The 18617-nt window shown below is 41.2% G+C and overlaps 1 protein-coding gene across 3 annotated transcripts in view; it reads right to left on the bottom strand.

Moving 5' to 3' along the window:
• Positions 1-3171: 3171 nt before the first annotated feature.
• Positions 3172-18617, bottom strand: part of LOC145594229 (chaperone protein dnaJ C76, chloroplastic-like) — a 31922-nt gene continuing 16476 nt past the window's right edge. The window contains exon 7 of one of the 3 annotated variants that reach the window (XM_081650586.1): positions 3172-3645. In XM_081650586.1, coding sequence (XP_081506712.1) covers positions 3504-3645 — 142 coding nt within the window. In that variant the 3' untranslated portion in view covers positions 3172-3503. Of the gene's footprint in view, positions 3646-13775; positions 14015-18617 lie in introns of those variants that run through there. The other 2 variants (XM_081650716.1, XM_081650634.1) reach the window with 2 other exon arrangements.

Raw genomic sequence — 18617 nt, 5'->3', positions numbered from 1 at the left:
TTAGAGTAGGATTGATAATGACACCGAAGGTGGAAGGTTGAGCATTGCTTGCTCTTAATACTACTAGTCCAGTTGCTTGAGATTAGGGAACAATAGTGATCCTTAAATGACTTAGAATCACTAGCCTAGTTACTACTCGAGTAGGGAACGATAGTGGTACCGAATGACTGAGGTTGGGAGTATCCCTTAATGCATCTAGCCTAAGAGCTCATTGAGTAGTGGATTGATAGATGCACCGTCGAGTTGATAGGGTTGAACTTTTCGTTCTTAATGTTCTTATTCCATTGCACAGAAAAATTGTGGGTTTGCAAGGTGCTTGAATGTGTTTTAATCCTGCAAGGAAAGACCCTAGATGTGCTGAGAATGTGTATTTTATACACAGACGGAACACCTACGCGAGTACGAGGGGTGGCCTCCTTCAAGGAAAAATTGTGGTGTAGTTTTCCTGAAGTACTCATGAGAGCCCAAGGTGTAGGCCAAGATTGGCGGAGTTGCTTAAGCTCTAAAGTCAAGGGATGTGTATTCAAGGTCCCTTCCTCGCTCTTAGGAGTTCAATTCTTAGGATACTCACTAGGGAAGTGTTGAAAACCTTGTGCACTAATGTGTTAGTTCAAACCTTTGGATACTAGCATTTAAGTACTAAGACTTTCATTTACTGTTCAGATTTCATGTTGAAGATCCGCTAGCATTAGTGGGGGATTGTTGGAAATAGGTAATGCAAACGGATTCTCGCGCCCGATCGGGCGGTGGTTCGCCCGACCGGGCGGAGGTGGCTAAGGAAAATAGGAGAACTCTCGCGCCCGATCGGGCGGCCCTCGCCCGACCGGGCGGCGGACTCGAGTTTTTGACGAGCCCGATCAGGCGGCTTCGCCCGATGGCTCGCCCGGGATGGGGTTTCTAGATCGCCCGACCGGGCGGTGTTCGCCCGATCGGGCGCGACACCAGGTCTGGAGAAACTTAATCTCGCGCCCGATCGGGCGGCAGCTCGCCCGATCGGGCCCGCCTTTTTTCCTAGGTCGGTTTGTTTTGCGTGTTTCTTTTTCCGGGACTCATATAAATACGAGTCTTGCTTTTTCATGTGATTATTCACTTTCTAGCCAAAAACACAAACCTACCTTTTGAGATCTGAACAGTTCTTGAGCAATTCCACTCTTCGAGTTCGGGTGCACGGATTACGGAGAGAGTTGCGTTAAACTTGGGGGGCGTGCATCACTAGGAAACTTGTACCGGTGGTGGCGTATTTCGCTTCTAAGGGAGTGGATTTTGTTCCACGGCGCGACTGTGAGTTTGAGATCTTCAATCAAGTATTTTCCCTTTCATCTTCTCTATTTTGTTATTGGAATCAACAGGTATTTTACCAACAAATTATTGAGTGAATTTAATTTTGTTTTGGAAGATTTTTTGGGTTTTGGTTTCAAAATGGAGGTTTTTATAAGGAAGAAGATGAATAGGTAAAGAAGATTTTTTTTTTTTTTAAGTCAATGATTTTTTTAAAAAAAATTGTGGGCCCTTGATTTTTGGGGACCCTGTTACGTGTGTGAGGAAAAACCTCCTTAAAGTCGGGCCTGCTGGTAGTTGGTTATTTCCAACATCTTGAATCATCAATGGAAGTATCACTCAACCTTTATAGTTGACTGTTAGGCATATTTTTTGGTAATATTGGAATTTATTCTTATATCAAAATATAATGTAGTCTTTGAATAGGTGATTAATTAAATTTTGTCATTTAAAAAAAAAAAAACTTAGTGATTGTTCTCTTTTTATATACAAGATTTTTAAAAGTAGGATTTTTTTTTTCGCGTATAAAAAGCAGTAAATGGTTTGAATTCGATTTTTTCTTCTTCTTTCTTATAATTTAAGGACTATATTTGTTAGAAAGTTCAATTACATATTAAAAATTTCCCATAGTTTATCAAATTTGGAAATCAATTCCAAAAAAAATAAAAATAAAAAATTACATAATACTTATATTAGTCTATCGGCTGAAGCGAATATATCATTAGTCTCTTGGATTAATGAAATCTTGGTTCTTGTCTTTATCAATGGTACACAAGCTACTATGTATTGAGATATGTGATTGATTTACAATTAATACGAATATTAAATAGTTTAATTAACCTATTTTCAACTCTCATTACTTAAACTTCAAAGCATATCCAATTTATAAATAATAAAAATTAGTAATAACAATGAGATTGAAATGGATGCACATATGAGTACAGTAGTTTGTGATTGTTTTCATTCCATTCGCATACTAAACTTATAGTAAAGGTAATATTTATCATTTCCCTTTGCCTTATTTATTTAAATCCTTTCCATTCCATCTACGATGTTTATATCAAACACCCCTCAAATTGTTTCCATTCCATTAGCATACCAAACATATAGTAAATGTAACTGTAAACCATAAAAATTCAAACCTGCAATGTATAATTAATGAGGTAGAAAATATACGGGAACAATTATTTCATTGATAATTTGTGGGGTTACAACTCTCGTAAATCTCTTGATTCCTCTCTCCAAAGGGCTAAGGTTTGATATTTGTTTATAGTACGAGGCCTTGTCGGCTTAATCCATACTATAGACCTACAATGTTTGGTAGTAGGGAGGAGATGGGGTCTTTGTGACTTATTCCATGTGAGCCTCCTTAAACCCTAGATTCGACCCTCTTTATATAGAGAGTCGTAGAGTAAAAGATAATAATCTATGAGATTCCGAAGATAAATATCTTATAATTTTTTATATTATCTCCTTATTTACAGATTTCTGACACCTAATAATTAACAAAATTTCGGTGTCAACAGTAACGTTTATCATTACCCTTTTTATTTAAATCCTAAAAGTTACTTAAGTCTAGAATACTAACTATAAATGGAGTTAGTGCAAATCAACATATGAAAATTTGGCAAAACAAGGCAAGAACAATTGTTTTGTTTGTTCTGAACTGTACAACCACACCACATGAGCAAGTTATATTATACTAGTAATGACAGTGATATGAATTTGTTCAATCTCAGCCAGCCAGCCTATTTTTCATTTACACTAAATTTGTTGAATATCCTCAAAAAGATCAATGAACAGAAAATTTATTGAAATGTACCTCCACACGAGATGAGCAATGTATGTATACATGACAAGCTGAAAGAGATGAAAAACATTCAGCTGTACATATTCATAAAATGTGATTGCTTATCCACCAGTACCAGGCTACCAGCCATTGATATATGAAATATTTACACAAATTTGTTACACTGGTCACAATGCTTATGACCTTTGTACAGACATGAATATATATGAGACATATGACCTGCTACATTCCGTCTATTCTTGCTACTAATTTGGTCTTTGGCATCTTCAGTACATTAACAACCGGATAGACCAGAACATCATTGAGCTTGTACTCCAATCCTCAGAGCTGTAAATACATTAAAAAAAAAAAAAAAGTATTCTGGTAGATATCATATTTATCAGCCGCTATTTAGGCATTACTTCTGAGAGCCCATTCAAAACCAGTCTACATGCTCAGTAGATGTTTTAGGCTGCTTCTTTGGTTTTTGGTATCTGTTATTCTCAAACTTAGCTTTTATAATAAGAGAATAAAGCAAGTCAGCTTCGGCAGAGGTATCGTATGGAGTATTCAGAATACTGACAAAACGAAACAAACAAGATGAGTACGTGGATGTCAGAGTCATACATCAGTGTCCGAAATATTAAATCAAGTTGCCTATTAGGCATAACTATGAAAAAACTTTGGTGTGCATAACAGGCATATGATACTGTTAACAGATTATCCTGCTTTTTCTCCGCATTCTAGATGATGCACACCAAAGTTGGAAGCAACAATTTTTCCATGTAGAAAATACGATGCTGGAAGTATAGAGAGATTAGTTTCATTTCACAGTGATAATAGTAGCTTGCTATTGGCTTCTTGTGTTACTTGTAACCACTACTATAAGAGCCCATGCAGTGAAATTCAATGGAGTGACTTGTGTGTTAAACAATCACGCTAACTAAATGCGAGTTCCACAACATTGTGAGTATCTCAAAACAATTAGAGTGTTTTTTATACTTATAATTGTCCACTTTGCAATAACGTGTGAAATTTGAAGTTTTGTTTACAATACCGATTTCCAGTCATATATGGTCCTAGGACAAATATATGGAACTTTCCCTAAACTATATTTAGGAATTTCTTAAGATCATTAATATGGGATCAAGCTACTGGGTTGACTGCAAATCTATACGTCACATATGACATTTTATATGGTTGATTTAGTAAACACTTAGGAGTCTTGGAGTCTTGCAGTAGTATTAGCTATCATATACTATTGGTCTGGGCATGATATATAGGGTGTTAATGGAAGTTTTGGTAAAACACAAACTCTTAAAAAGTAAAAGAAGTAAAAATCACAAAAAACCTGGTTCGTATTATGAATCACAATGGAAGCCAGTGCATTAGATCAACCATACAAGGATCTTGAAGAAGGCATGCTGGGACACCTCCACATCAGGCCTCCCCCCCCCCCCCCCCCTCTCTCTCTCTCTCTCTTACTTCATTCACCTTTGCAATAATTCGAGTATAAGAGGTGATCTAAAAAACAGGCTACAAAATTATAAATTGATGTTGGGTCTAAAATCAACCTTAGCAACTAAGAAAACATAAAGGATGAACTTGGCTTAGTCAACACCGGCTATGGATCCTACATTGGTGGGTACCATGGACACCTGTGGCCATGAGATGGTTGCTTTGGAAGGACCTTGGGATAGTCTAGCACTGATTACCTTAAGAGGACCATAGTAATAGGAATTCCTTGACAGTTAACTTAGTCATTGTGGGAAGCATATGCGGTTGCCTTGACTTTAGGATAGGGTGAGTAGTGGGATTCAAGTTGCCCCACTCTTCAAAAAATGGCAAAACGATTATGTTCAGTGGGCACGTGACTAAGTATGGATCTTAAGATATAGGTGTTTCGGGATGCAGATCCAAGGGTTCAAGCTTGCACGGGCTGGTTCGGTTGACGACCTGCGCAAGGCAACACACATAAACTACCCTCGGGGGTGGCTCGAGGAACCCCCCCTCTGATGTCTAAGTTAGAATGTGTTTAGAGAGAGAAAGTGTACTTAGAGAGATAGATGATGTAATAGAATTTGTGTCTAATCTCTTTTCAATTGTACTTTATCTCATATTTATAGGCGTGTGGTCTCCTTTAAGTGGAGTCCCACTAGCTTAGCCTACTGGCTGAATACTGTCGGGCTAAGGAGCGCCTCTAGGCGCTCCTCCAGCGGTGACTGTTCACCTCAAGAGTGAAGCCGGGAGCTCGATGATAGCTCAGTAGGAGCTATCCCGTACAACTAGCCCCTCAAGAGGTGATATGAGGTTACTTATGCTGACTCTTGTCTAGATGCTGATGTCCTCTCAAAACGGGTTCAGCTCAGAGGGAATAACTCAGCAGGAGCTATCCCGTACAACTAGCCCCTCAAGAGATGGTACGAGGTTACTCATGCCAGCTGTTTTGAATGTACACTTTTGTTAGTGCTGAATAGGTCGTCTGAGTCTTCCTAAACACCTCTAGCCCCTCAATTCTCAAGATTGCTCACACAATTTTGAGGCTTAAGGTGATGTTTAAAGTGCGGAGTTGGAGTGTATTTCCGTGAGATGACGATGCTTGACTTTGCTTAAGGGAGTTTTCCTTACTCCCGCTGAAGTCTAAGACATGAAAAGCTCGAGGAAGGAATTTCGATCACTCGCGCTAAAGTTTGAGAAACGACGGACTCTGCATGGAAGTCCCGCCGAAGTCAGAGAAATGACGAACTCGCAGGGAGGAATTTCGATCACTCCCGCTGAAATCTAAAAATTGACGAGCTGGTAGGGAGGAATTTCGATCACTCCTGCTGAAACTTGAGAAATGACATACTTAGCAGGGAGGAATTTCGATCACTTCCACTCAAGTCTCTCTAGTTTTTTTTTAGGCGGGAATAGTGTTTTGCATGAGTGGGACACGTGTAAACCATTAATGGGTCAGTTTATTTTTACTGAATGACATGGCGGTGTGGCTTTATTGCCTATCTAACCACCCGTTTTCTTTGTCATTTAATTCACTGTCCCCCCCTTTTTTTACTTTCTTCATTTTTCATCTTCCTCTTCATTTTTCAAATTTCCTGCTTTTCATCTTCCTCGCAGACACTCGTTGCTCCCCCATTATTGTTGTAAGTTTCTTTCTGTTTCGTTCTTTTACTTATTGTCTTTGTTTTTTTTTTGTTGTTTTGGTTGTTTATTTTCTCCCGCTCTTCGTTGTACCTTGAGATTATTTGCTCTTTTCACTGTAATTCAAAACCCTGTTCTAAGTACTACTTTTGATGTTTTATAAAGAGGGTTTAATCACCCATTAAAAAGGGAGATTATTAGGGGTTTTTATATAATTTTCAGATTTTTATTAGACTTTGAACTTGCTGTAATTTCATGTATAAGAGTGTATTTTAAGGTTTTTATGAAGAAAATTTAAAGAACTATATATAAGCCTTTAATTTTAACTAAAGGGAAGGTTTTAAAGTGTTGTTTGATTTGGATTTTGAAGGTTTTAAAGTAAGTTAGTATTGCTGTAAATTTGATTGATTGGGTATTGATTGAGATGTTTTTATTTGGTTTTAGGAGAGGAGTTTATTGAAGGTGATTTCTAGTTAGTAAAGTGGCATACCAATTCGTTTGCTCAAGGTACGTACAAGGATACAAAAACCTTGACTTTAGGAGCATGTTTAAGGACTTGAAAAACTTAGAATCATGTTAGGGACTTGTGGATTGGTTGAAATTGTATGGTAGTAATTGTGATTAATGTTTGATGTGACAGTTGGTTTTGATTCAAGTATGAGGATTGTGTATTAATTTAACTTGTAAGTATTATTTATGCATTAACTTTGCAAGATGCGCTGCTTAGAGGCAAAGGTATGTGAATATGTGGAATGATTTATTTATTACTCATTCATGTTTATTGAAATAGGACGAGTAACAGAAGAATTCAAGTCTTATAAGACGAGGTTAAGGTTTTGGGGTGCCTTATGCACTCAAGGTGTTTATACACCGAGGTAGTTAAAGGAATAAATAATAAATGTTGCTTGTCACTAATAAATCAAGAACTGAAATTGGAAAGTTGTTTTACTTGATTGAATTGATATTGGATTGATTGTATTGATTGCATATGAGTCATCACAAAGTCTAAACCTGTAAATCACGCAAAGTGCAAGATGGATGAGCAATAAAACTCTGGATTGGTGCACTTCTGGAGTAATGACAATCAGGGGTTGGGGTACACGGGGTATTAGCCGTGTACTTTTCTCGAGGCCGTCTGATCTACGAGTCTCTTATTTCAAATATATTCTTTTTAAAACTAGGAGTTAGGTGAGATCTCATACTAACTACGGTCACGGAGTCGCGCCCGTGGTCGTTGGATGTTTATTGATGTTTCCGAAAGGAGGCATGGGGTTTTTTTTTATTGATGTTCCAAATGGAGCATGGGTTGGACAACCTTGTCTATTGCGTAATCCAATGAATAAAAATAATGATATACCTATTATTAATTAATGGAGTCTTAGTAATATAAATAGTTGAGTCGTGTGTTGAGTCTATAATTTAATGATGCATGATGTTTGATTATTAATAACATGTTAGGGATTTCTTAATTTATTTCGCAGCTTATATGTACTCAGCTTTGCTGATTGCGTGCTTTTGTGTGTGTCTTTCTTTGGTCATGACCTTCGCCTTTCAATGACCCTGTAACGATCCAATTTTTACACTTGTAATATTGGGGAGCAGATTAATCACAGGTTTTAACATGTTCAGAACTTGCATCAAGGTTGTGGGATTTTGAGTAGAGAGTTGGTTATTATTCGCAGTTTATTTCTTTTCATAAGTTTGAATTTATTTAAACTCTAGTTTTATTTATTTACTACTTTTGTGGGGTTTTGAATAACGGCCTTAATGGTTCGAACTTGTAGCATTTAATTTGGTTTTGGTTATTGGTTTTGAAACTTATTTATAACTGATTTAGTTTTTCCGCTGCTAATACTTTGATAAAGCCTTAACGTTTTAACACGTGGCGGTAACATGCCAATGGTTCTCCTCTACTTTTATTTAAAGTAAGTGGTTTGGAAAAGGGAGAATTATTGGGGTGTTACAGGTTCATTGTTCGTGGATGTCGCATTCCGAACTTAAAGGAAGAACTAGATCCTACCGGATCTACTGATTTCGCCGCCGTTTTGATTGCACCTGACGTCGACCCAGTGAGGTACGTTTGTTTTCTGAGAGATACCGGATTTGGGTTTTTCGGTTGATCCTTTAGGATCGATGGATACTGACGCTGTATTTTGTTGTGTTTGATTGGTGTTAATATCCTTGGAGACTGGTTTTGTACAGCTTCCTCTCCGGCCATGGCAGTCTACCAACTAGTCCCTTGCTCGTGATCCTTCCCCTCCTTCTAGCGCCAATTGTTTCGGGGTGCGGATCCAAGGGTTCAAGCTGGCACGGGCTGGGTCTAGTTGACGACTTGCGCAAGGAAACACACGTAAACTGCCCTCGGGGGTGGCTCGAGGAACCCCCCTCCGATGCCTAAGTTAGAAAATGTTTAGAGAGAGAAAGTGTACTTAGAGAGATAGATGATGTAATAGAATGTGTGTCTAACCTCTTTTCAGTTGTACTTTATCCCATATTTATAGGCGTGTGGTCTCCTTTAGGAGGAGTCCCACTAACTTAGCCTACGGGCGTGCTGGAGAACCCTTCTGGGCGCTCCTCCCGCGGCGACTGCGCACCTCGAGAGTGAAGCTGGGAGCCCGATGATAGATTGCAGGAGCTACCCCGTACATGACCAGGATGTTAGTGGGTTGACTAACAATTATGTTGACCGGAAGTCAAATGGTAAAGTGGTTACGCCACTAACAAGGTAGTTCCTATAAAATAAAATCACCAAGTTAGTGGAGCATTTTCTTGGACGTGGCCAGTTTTTCTAAGAGAATGATGCCACGTATGTTACATGGAATTCGGTAGCCATGTCCAACACGAGTATGTGTCCAAGTGTCCAACTCGACTATTGGTGGAAAAAAATCCATGGTTTTAAACCAAAAGTGAAGTGTCCAAGTGCATACCAATGTATGAGTGTTAAGAGTCTGACACAAGTACTTGAGGTGAAATGAATAGTCCATGTAACATAGGATGCCACATCACCTCGAAGTTATGCCACTCGCTTAGTTTCTCCAAGAAAGTAGGAACACTAACGGGAAGTGGAATTGGTTGGGCAATTGGATGCCACATAAACACTATTGATGCATGACTCTGGTAAAGAAGGACCATGGCATAGTGGGGTGTGATAGTTACTTGGTCAAGCAAAACGTGGATAGCTTCCTCCTTGTACATAGACAAGGCTATCCAAGCTGTTATAAAAGTAGTGGGAAATTACTTAGATTGTGGGTGTAGTGGAGAGTTATCCTAACTGACTCGGTTGTTGTCGGTACCTATAAATAGCCAATCGGCATTTATTAGCTGGGGAGAGAGAATTCATAGAGCTCTGGAGAAAGAAACTCCTGGTTGTATTTGTGAGCCACGAATTAATAAAAGTGTTCTTTTTCTTACTTGTGCTTGTGTGCTTATCTTACTTGTGTGTCGTTTATACTTTGAGTGTTATTAGGCTGGTCTAGATGTGACACCATCACAATATATACCTCATTGCCAAGAAAAGTTAAATAACCACATTTTTAACTCCACATTAAGGATGAAGATACAACTCTCATTAGTAAAATTGGAGAAGTACATTTGGAGAGAAGCCTATCACGGTTCATGACATTGGCTCATTGCATCCTGTTCAAAAACTATAAAAGAAGCCCACATAGTGTATTTCAACAAAATGAGTTTTTAAGTTAAAAAAGGTCATTGAGTATGGCTTCCACATAATGATGTGCATACAAAGAGTGTGCGAGACATCCTAAGTGACTATTTTCATAAAATAGCATCGTGATTTCCAAACTTTTGAGAAGTTATAGTTTTAAAAATTCACTATCTACCCCTAAGGTTACTCAACTCCCTAAGATATAATATCTTTCACTTAAATTTAAGGAAAATTTGTTAATTAATACCTTAAAAAGAAGGCCTTTGTGAATTACTACCCCTAAAAAAATAGTTGTTAATTACTACCCCTAAAACTGATTAATTCTAGTAACTACTACCTTTTTTTCTAATCACCCTACATAAACTCTTAAAGACATCATTTTTCGTCTAAATTGTAATTAATAGCTTTTAAACCTTAATTAATTAGATAAACCCTTGCACCACCTATCCACCACCTCCGGTAGCCCCCTTTTACCACCCCCAGCAACTACCCACCACGAAATCTACCCCCCTCTTCAGCATCCACAACAAAACTCACCCTAACTCGTTCCCCCACCACGCGTTTTCCAACCCTTAAAATTTATTCCCTCCCCATTCCCCAACCCCGATTGCCGCCCCTCCCAATAGCCCAGCAATATGATGGGGCTGTGTTTGGTTCGTGTTGGGGAATAGGAAGAGGATGGGTTTCGTGGTGGGTGTAGGGGAAGGGGTGGGAATTGCGTCGGGGAAGCAAGAGGGTGTGGGAATCATGGTGGGGGAACGAGAGGGGGTGGATTTTGTGTTGGGGGAACGTGAGTGTAGACACCTAAAAATGTCTCCCCAAAACCAAACCCGATGATGAACAACCTTTTACCGCCATTATTGGTCGGGTTGAGTATTTAATCTTTGGAGTGCTTAAATCCATATTCAAATCCATATTTTCATTTCATAAACCAACCCAATTCCTAGCCCGTTTCCCCAAACCTTCACTTATTTTCCTCTTTTCGTGCCTTTAAACCCAAAATATTTCATTTCGTATCCTTTAAAATCATTCATTTCGTGTCCTTTTTATAAAAACGTTTGATCCAGTTTATTTTGGTCCATAATATGGGTCCAATGATTAAATAGTTGGATGGGGCTTTAAAAGAGCTTTCCAACGATATATTATAAGCCCAAATCCGAGTTATAACGAATAAGTTATGGCCAAAATATTAAACTGAGCCCAAACCGAACCTAAGGCCACCTTACCTACGACCCAATGATCATGTGGAGGGTCCAAATTATTTAATCCCATTCCTAAACCAATTAGGATTAATTAGAAACTTCTATAAGTTTCTAAAAGATCTTAATTATCCTTTTTGAAAAGATAAGATTAAAGAGTTTGAAATTGAATAAAACTCCTTTTTTGAAAATCCTAATTCTATCCGAATTGAAAGACATTCAAAGATAGACAGATATTATTTTCGTGCCTCATATTTTTTATCCAAATTTTATATGGTTGCATAGCCCTTGAAATTATCTTTCCAATGATATATTATAATATCAATTCCGAGCTATAACGGAAAAGATATGAATTAAATATCAAACTCTATCCAAAACTGACACCGTCTCACTATTTCGTCTATATCTTTTATTCTATAAAATATTTTAATCTGATTCTAATTGGGTTAGAAAGTAGACTTCAAGAGCTTTCCAACGATATCTTATTCATCTTATTACGATTTCTGGATCAAAAGATATGATAAAAACAAAAACCGCAAAAACTGCTGTCTATCGCAAGAGTTTTAATCCGATTCGAACTCGATCTTTTCTTGATTCTTCGACCCTCTTTTTTCCCTATAAATAGAGGTCATATCTCCCCTTTTTCAATCACCAATAATCATTCTCTCTCACCTTACACCAAAAATCATTCTCTTCTCCCTCTTTAACCTAATTTCTAGCCTCCTTATTCTTCCATAATAATTCCCCTAAGCACTCCAAGGAGTCAATACTTAACCCGAGGTTCCGTCCTTAAACCAAGGCGTGAAAGGTACAAATAACTGAGGGTTTGGACCAAATCAACTCTACTTTTTAATTTAATTTAATTTCCATTTTATTTAAATTTTTATTGAAGTTACTAACAATTTATTCATGACGTAACAATTTAAAGGAACGCGCGGAATGTGAGTAATTAATTAATTTAATTACTCTTATTTTATTTTCTTATTACTAGTATCATGATTAGGGTTATTTTATATTTGATTTGACTAACATTATTATTGTCAAATTGCTTTCAATATTAATGGTTATTCTATTATTTTTATTGATCACCATATTGCATGTTTAAAGGGAATATGTAATTGAAAATCACGCCTAATAAGATAATTTGGACAACCAGTTTAGGATCCTTTTTAATCTTATTGTTTAATCAAGTGATCACAAATATTTTAGAATTATATGTTGCATTAATATTAAACCAATTTAGCTTAATAATAGATTGTAGCAAATTGAATTCTTGTTTGTATGCCTTTGAGATCTCAGGAATCACTTTTCACTATAAGAATCGAGTAGAGGCCAATACGGGCGAATGTGACTCCATGACTCACTTCGTACCATCATCCCCGATCCTCCTTTCGTGGTTCCGAACCATATGGAGTTAGTAATCTCATGGATTATGAATGGGGTGTAACCTTCACGGGTCAATCGTTGTTGCCTATCGTTGTCCCTTATTCGTGGTTGCCTTTTATGATCCGTGAACGGTTTACAAGTTCCTTAAAAATTTGTTGGCGGCTCCCTACTTTCCTTGTCCCTAATCGTTGTCCCTAATGGTATATGTCAATTTCCACTTCCTATGAGTGCCAAGCATATTCACAACATGCTTTTTACGTAGGCGCACTTCGAGCGACGCCTACAATTTGGCGACTCCGCTGGGGAGGATTCTTGGTTATTTATCGATTTGAGTGATCAGTATTTAATTGAGATGAGTGGATGAGACTTGAAAGATTCTTGAATTGTATTCCTGCGATTTAATTGGCATTGTCACATATGCATATGCATTTTAGGTCACCTATTTTGCCACAATAGTACGTGTTCTACGTATGTGGCTAGCCCGGGGGATTTAAGCTCTATCAACCCGAAAACGTTCATGACAATAAGGGTTCATCCGAGTTTTTAAATCCACCCAAACCATGGAGTCGAGTTCGATTTCATCACGAACTCGCGAAGCCGCCCGTTGACATACACCCTCAAGGGAGGCTGCCTTGCTAACGCGTCCAAACTCTTAACCATGGTACCCTTTGACACCCAAAAGCTTGACCATAGTGGAACATAGATCTTGACTCTAGGTTGAGAACTTCCTATGAGTGTCAAGCATATTCACAACATGCTTTAACGCAGGCGCACTTCGAGCGACGCCTACAGGGAGGGGTAGGTTTCATGGTGGGGGATCGAGTGCGGGGAGTGGATTTCACAATGAGAGAGGTGGTGCAATGGTGGTGGGTAGGTGGTGCAAGGTTTTTATCTAATTAACTAAGGTTTAAAAGCTATTGATTATAATTTAGACGAATAATGATGTTATTAAGAGTTTAAGTAGGATGATTAGGAAATAAGGTAGTAGTTACTAGAATTAATCAGTTCTAGGGGCAGTAATTAACAACTTTTTTTAGGGGTAGTAATTAACAAATTAAATTTAAATTAAGAAATAAGAAATTTATGTACCTTCAATAATTAATTTTTTTCACGTAATAGGTAAAAGGGGTTTGGAGAAAAAAAAGAGTAGAGTGAATTACTTTTTATGGTAGCGAGTAAATATGTTCACTTTTGCATGTTTTAGAACTAAGTGTACCTCATTAACAATCAATCTAAAGTGTTATCTCATGAAAATTCACCTAAAATTTCTAGGCACCAACCATCACAACTCATTGTCTGGACATACAGCAAGAGGCGGCAGGTAGGGCGACAAGCCAATGAGTCACGATCTGGGAGTTTGGACACCGAAACGTGCAGCGCGCTCTAGCCTTTTGGCGGCAAGAACACTAGCCTTGAGCGGAAGAGGGGCATGTGAGCACTCACGTCTATTTGGGCGACGGAGTGCGGGTGGTCGGGGCTTGAGACGGCCGATACTTCGAGGCGGGCACAAGCGTGTCAGAACCACGAGTTCTTAGTGCATCAAGTTGGTTTGGAGGGGAGCTGTTATGTAAGTAAGACACAATATCTATAAAGTTCTAACAACAAACAAGCATAAAAGCAAGACAACACTTAGTAGAAGGCTTAAGATTTCATTAATCATTCACCCTCTAAAGAGCTTTAATTTGATTACAAGGAGAATCCCTAGTGAACACTTAATTGACAATAACACAATAATGGGACCTCAGGCTAAAGAAAAATAAAGTAAATTCTAGGAAAGCATCTAAAGGGAATCTAATACATCAAAAGGGGTTGGATCCTAACATCCTCCCCCACTTAAGTTGTCGATGACCTCGTTGACTTACAAGAGTTACAATAAAAGTTAGAGAATCCTTAACTATCTTGAGTCTCTGATGTGCCATGGATGCGGCTGACTTCTGGAATCTTGCTGACTCTGGTCCTGGATCTTCTTGGTTGACGAGGAGCTTGTCTCTGGGTGGCTCGGCTCGAACAACTTGTTGAGAGCTTCATCTCTAAATTTCCTCCTAAGAGTGGTGTTTGTAGAATTCTAGGGGAGAGCTGTGTTTAGGGTAATTTTACCCCGCCATGTGGTCCAATCAGAGGATGACACGTGTCAGCCTCAGGATGGCCCAAAGTGGACCAATCCTTGCTCGACACGTGTCATTCCTGATAATTAGGGAAAAAGGCGGCCTTCAGGCCCAAATCCCGAGAACGCCGAAAAACGGCGCAGCCCACCAATGATTAGGGTTCAGTGACCTAATCAGGGGCAATTCCCCAAGACCCTATAAATAGGGAGATGTCCCTCATTTTGAGGACACGTTTTACCATTTATTACAATTGCATTCTCTCACATCAGAGAAACACCTGAGCTTGGAATCCAAGCAGATACCCACCTAAATTTCCGTACTCTTTATTCCTTTTCAAGTTACTAACTTGACCGTCGGAGGCGGAGCACCACCCAACAGGTGTCTCCGTTTGCTTTGCAGGTACAGCTCATCCCGGATCAGTCTTCGTGTTGTAACTCTCCCGAGGGACAAAAAACACCCAAAACATTTGGCGCCGTCTGTGGGGAGAGTACCTCGAAGATGGTTCAAGAGTTTGTGCCACCTAACCGTCTGGGTGAAGACCCAGAAGTTTTTACAGACCATGAGGAGGATGAGGATCCTCATGTCGAAACCTCTACAGCCGAGGATGGCTCTCTCAGAGTCAAGCGCATCCGGCCCAGAGAGACTCTGGAGCGGGGCGCCTCCCAGGCGCGTCCGAGCAGACCCACTGGGCAGCCGGAAGGGGCAACCCAAACGGCAGCTGGATCAACCCCTGTCACCCGAGACGAACTCATGAGGTTCATGACTAGTTTCAAGGGTGAAATTACAGAGCTGATCACAAAAAGCCGGGCTGGCCCAAGTAAAGGTCAGTCGGCTAAGAAGACTCCTCTAGAGAAGGGGAAGTCAGTCAGAAACCGGCAGCCCATTCCTCATCCAAAGGAGAAGGCAGCCGGGACCATTGATTGGTCGAAGATTCTCCTTCCTGGGAGGAACACCAATAACACTCGCCGACCCAACAGCCGGTGAGAAGTAAAAAACCAACTTCTGATGCCCGGGAAATTATTAACCAGAAGAGAATCAATCGCTGTCTGAGTCGGCTTCAACGTCGAACTTTCCAGACAGCTTCAACAACGTTTCTGCAGGGAGTGCACCCTCCTTGCATGAGAGTCAGACAGGCGGTAATACCGTCCATTCTAGCCCTCATATGATTGGAGCTGTCCCGTATGTGCCTTCTCCGGCTTACGGGCAGTATCCTCCTCACTTCATGCAGCCAGCCTTCTTTGGGGGTTAGGCGGCATATCCAAATGTCCAGCCATTGGACTGGCAGCTTCGTCTGCTTCGCCTGGGTGAACAACCTTCTGCGTTCACTCGGGAGATAACCGAGGCGGCACAGCCGGCCAAGGTTAAGAATCTGTTGGTTGGTACCTATGATGGCATCACCAATCCGGAAGACCACCTCATGGCTTACACCAACCTCATGTATCTGCAGGGGTTGGACGATGCCGCCTGGTGTCGATGCTTCCCGGCTACATTGAAGGGCATTGCCCAACAATGGTTTGGCAACCTGCCAGCCGGGTCCATAGATTGCTTCAGGAAGCTTGCCTTCCTGTTTGCTTCCAACTTCTCAATGAACATCCCTGCTAAGAAAACAAGCCTTGATTTGAGCACTGTTAAGCAGGGAGAGAGAGAAGGGCTGCGCTCATATGTCAGGCGGTTCAATCTGATAAGAATTCAGATTCAAGGACTGTCTGACGAGGTAGCTTTTACAGACTTTTTCAAGGGTCTGAGAGACGGGTCGACCTTTAAGTTCGACCTCGTCAGAAAAGGGGCTTTTACCCTACAGGTGGCCCTGAGGGAGGCGGAAAGCTACATCCAAGCTACCGACCTCTGCTCGCCTGGTAGCCAGTCGGACTCTAAGAAGTCCGACAGACAGAAAGTCAGCCGGTCAGCTTAGCCGGCCAAAAACAAAGAAGAGAGCAAGAAAAGAAAAGAAGTCTGGGCGGTTACTGACTCTGACCAGCCGTCCCAGAAGAAAAAGAAAGAGTTTAAACCTTACGTCCCCAAGTACGAGTTTAACAAAGACTGCAACTCCATCCTCATGGAGGTAAAGGACCGGCTGTCCATTGAGAAACCGAATCCTATGAAGAGTTCCGTCCAGTCACGGAACAAGAATAAATTCTGTCAGTTCCATGAGGAGGTCGGCCATGACACCAACGACTGCTTCAGTCTTCAGCGTGCGTTGGACCGTTTGGCTGACAAAGGGCTGTTGAAATCCTACATTTCTAAGTCCCCAGCCGGGGCAAAAAAGAAAAACAAGGGTCAGTCCTCCAAGACTACCCCCCAGCCTGCTAGTAGTTCGGATACTGACAAGGAGCCGGTCTACACTATAGCAGGCGGGTTCTCATGTGGTGGCCCTACCATACGGGGCACCAAGAGCCATCTTCGAAAAATGGATAAAGATGATGATGAGCAGGCGGAAGCCAGCTCCTCCTTCCCAGACGTCTTGATCACTGAGAAGGACAGGGGCAGCATCCGCCGCCCGCATGATGACCCGGTGGTCATTGAATGTAAGGTTGCCAACTAGCTGGTTGGACGGATCCTTATAGACACCGGCAGCTCATCAGACATCATCAGCCTCCGGTGCCTGCAAAAGCTGAAATACAACGTCGGCAGCATGCATCCGGTCACCCACCCCTTGGTTGGTTTTGGGGGTGGGGTGGTCTACCCAGCCGGGAGAATTGACTTACCCATCCGGCTGGGAGAGAAAGGTCAGGGACGACATATGGTCGTCAGATTATTGGTCGTTGAGGAATTGACCGCCTATAACATCATCCTTGGCAGGCCAACCCTCAACATAGCCAAGTCAGTAATCATCCCGTCTCTCATGCTCATCAAGTATGAGAGGGATGACGGCTCTGTTGGTTCCTTGAATGGGGATCAGAAGACGGCCCGAGAGTGTTATCTCTCAGCCGTCCGAGATACAGTGACCCCAGGCGGCCAGGAACCAATAGACCTTGACAACGTCAAGGATGCCGACCCAGTTCACGCCCCATCAGCAGCCGGGAAGAAAAGAAAGGCTCCCTTGCCGGTGGAGGTGAAGAAAGAGAAAAAATAGCAATCACTGACCGGTGAACGGTCAGACGAGCTCCGTCCCCAACCGGCTGGTGAAAGCATTGATCTCGTTCTGGACGACAGCCGTCCAGAACGTACTGTTAAGGTTGGGACGGTAGCTCATGCTACCTTGGGTGCAAGTTTGCACCTTCTGCTGAAAGAATTCAGAGACATTTTTGCCTTTAAAGTGGAAGAGATGCCAGGCGTCAGCCCGGATCTTGATGTCCACAAGCTCGCCGTGGACCCCAAAAAGAAGCCCATCTGGTAAAAGAAAAGAAACCACGGGGAGGAAAGAAGTCAGGCGGCAGCTGCCGAAGTCAAAAAGATGCTAGACGCCAGGTTCATCCGGCCCTGTAATTTTCCCGACTGGGTGGCCAATGTGGTCCTTGTTAAGAAACCGAATGGGACCTGGCGCATGTGTGTTGACTACACAGACCTCAACAAGGCGTGACCAAAGGACAGTTACCCGCTTCCAAAGATCGACAATCTGGTCGATTCAACAGCCGGTCACGCCTTGATGAGCTTTATGGATGATTACTCCGGCTACCATCAGATACCCCTGTGGAAGAAAGATCAAGAGAAGATGGCCTTTGTCACTGATCAGGGGCTATTTTGTTATACTGTGATGCCGTTTGGCTTGAAAAATGCGCCTGCCACTTTCCAACGGATGATTAATACGGTCTTCATTAATCAGATTGGGAGGAATGTGGAGGCGTACATTGATGACATGATAGTCAAATCCAAGCTACAGACGGATCACCTTGCTGATCTCCGAGAAACATTCACCACCCTCAGGCGGCATAAGGTTATGTTAAATCCTAAGAAATGCGTCTTTGGTGTTGAGTCTGGGAAGTTTCTCGGATTCCTGATTGATCAAAGGGGGATAGAGGCTAACCCTGAAAAGATACAGGCGGTGATAGACATGAAGTCACCCCGTTCTGTCAAGGAAGTCCAGAGACTCACCGGTTGCCTTGCCGCCTTGGGGAGGT

The sequence above is a fragment of the Chenopodium album genome, chromosome 1 (assembly GCF_948465745.1).
Source record: "Chenopodium album chromosome 1, dcCheAlbu1.1, whole genome shotgun sequence".
Taxonomy (NCBI): Eukaryota; Viridiplantae; Streptophyta; class Magnoliopsida; order Caryophyllales; family Amaranthaceae; genus Chenopodium; species Chenopodium album.
The sequence above is the reverse complement of the archived record's forward strand: the minus strand, read 5'-3'. Positions and strand labels throughout refer to the sequence as shown.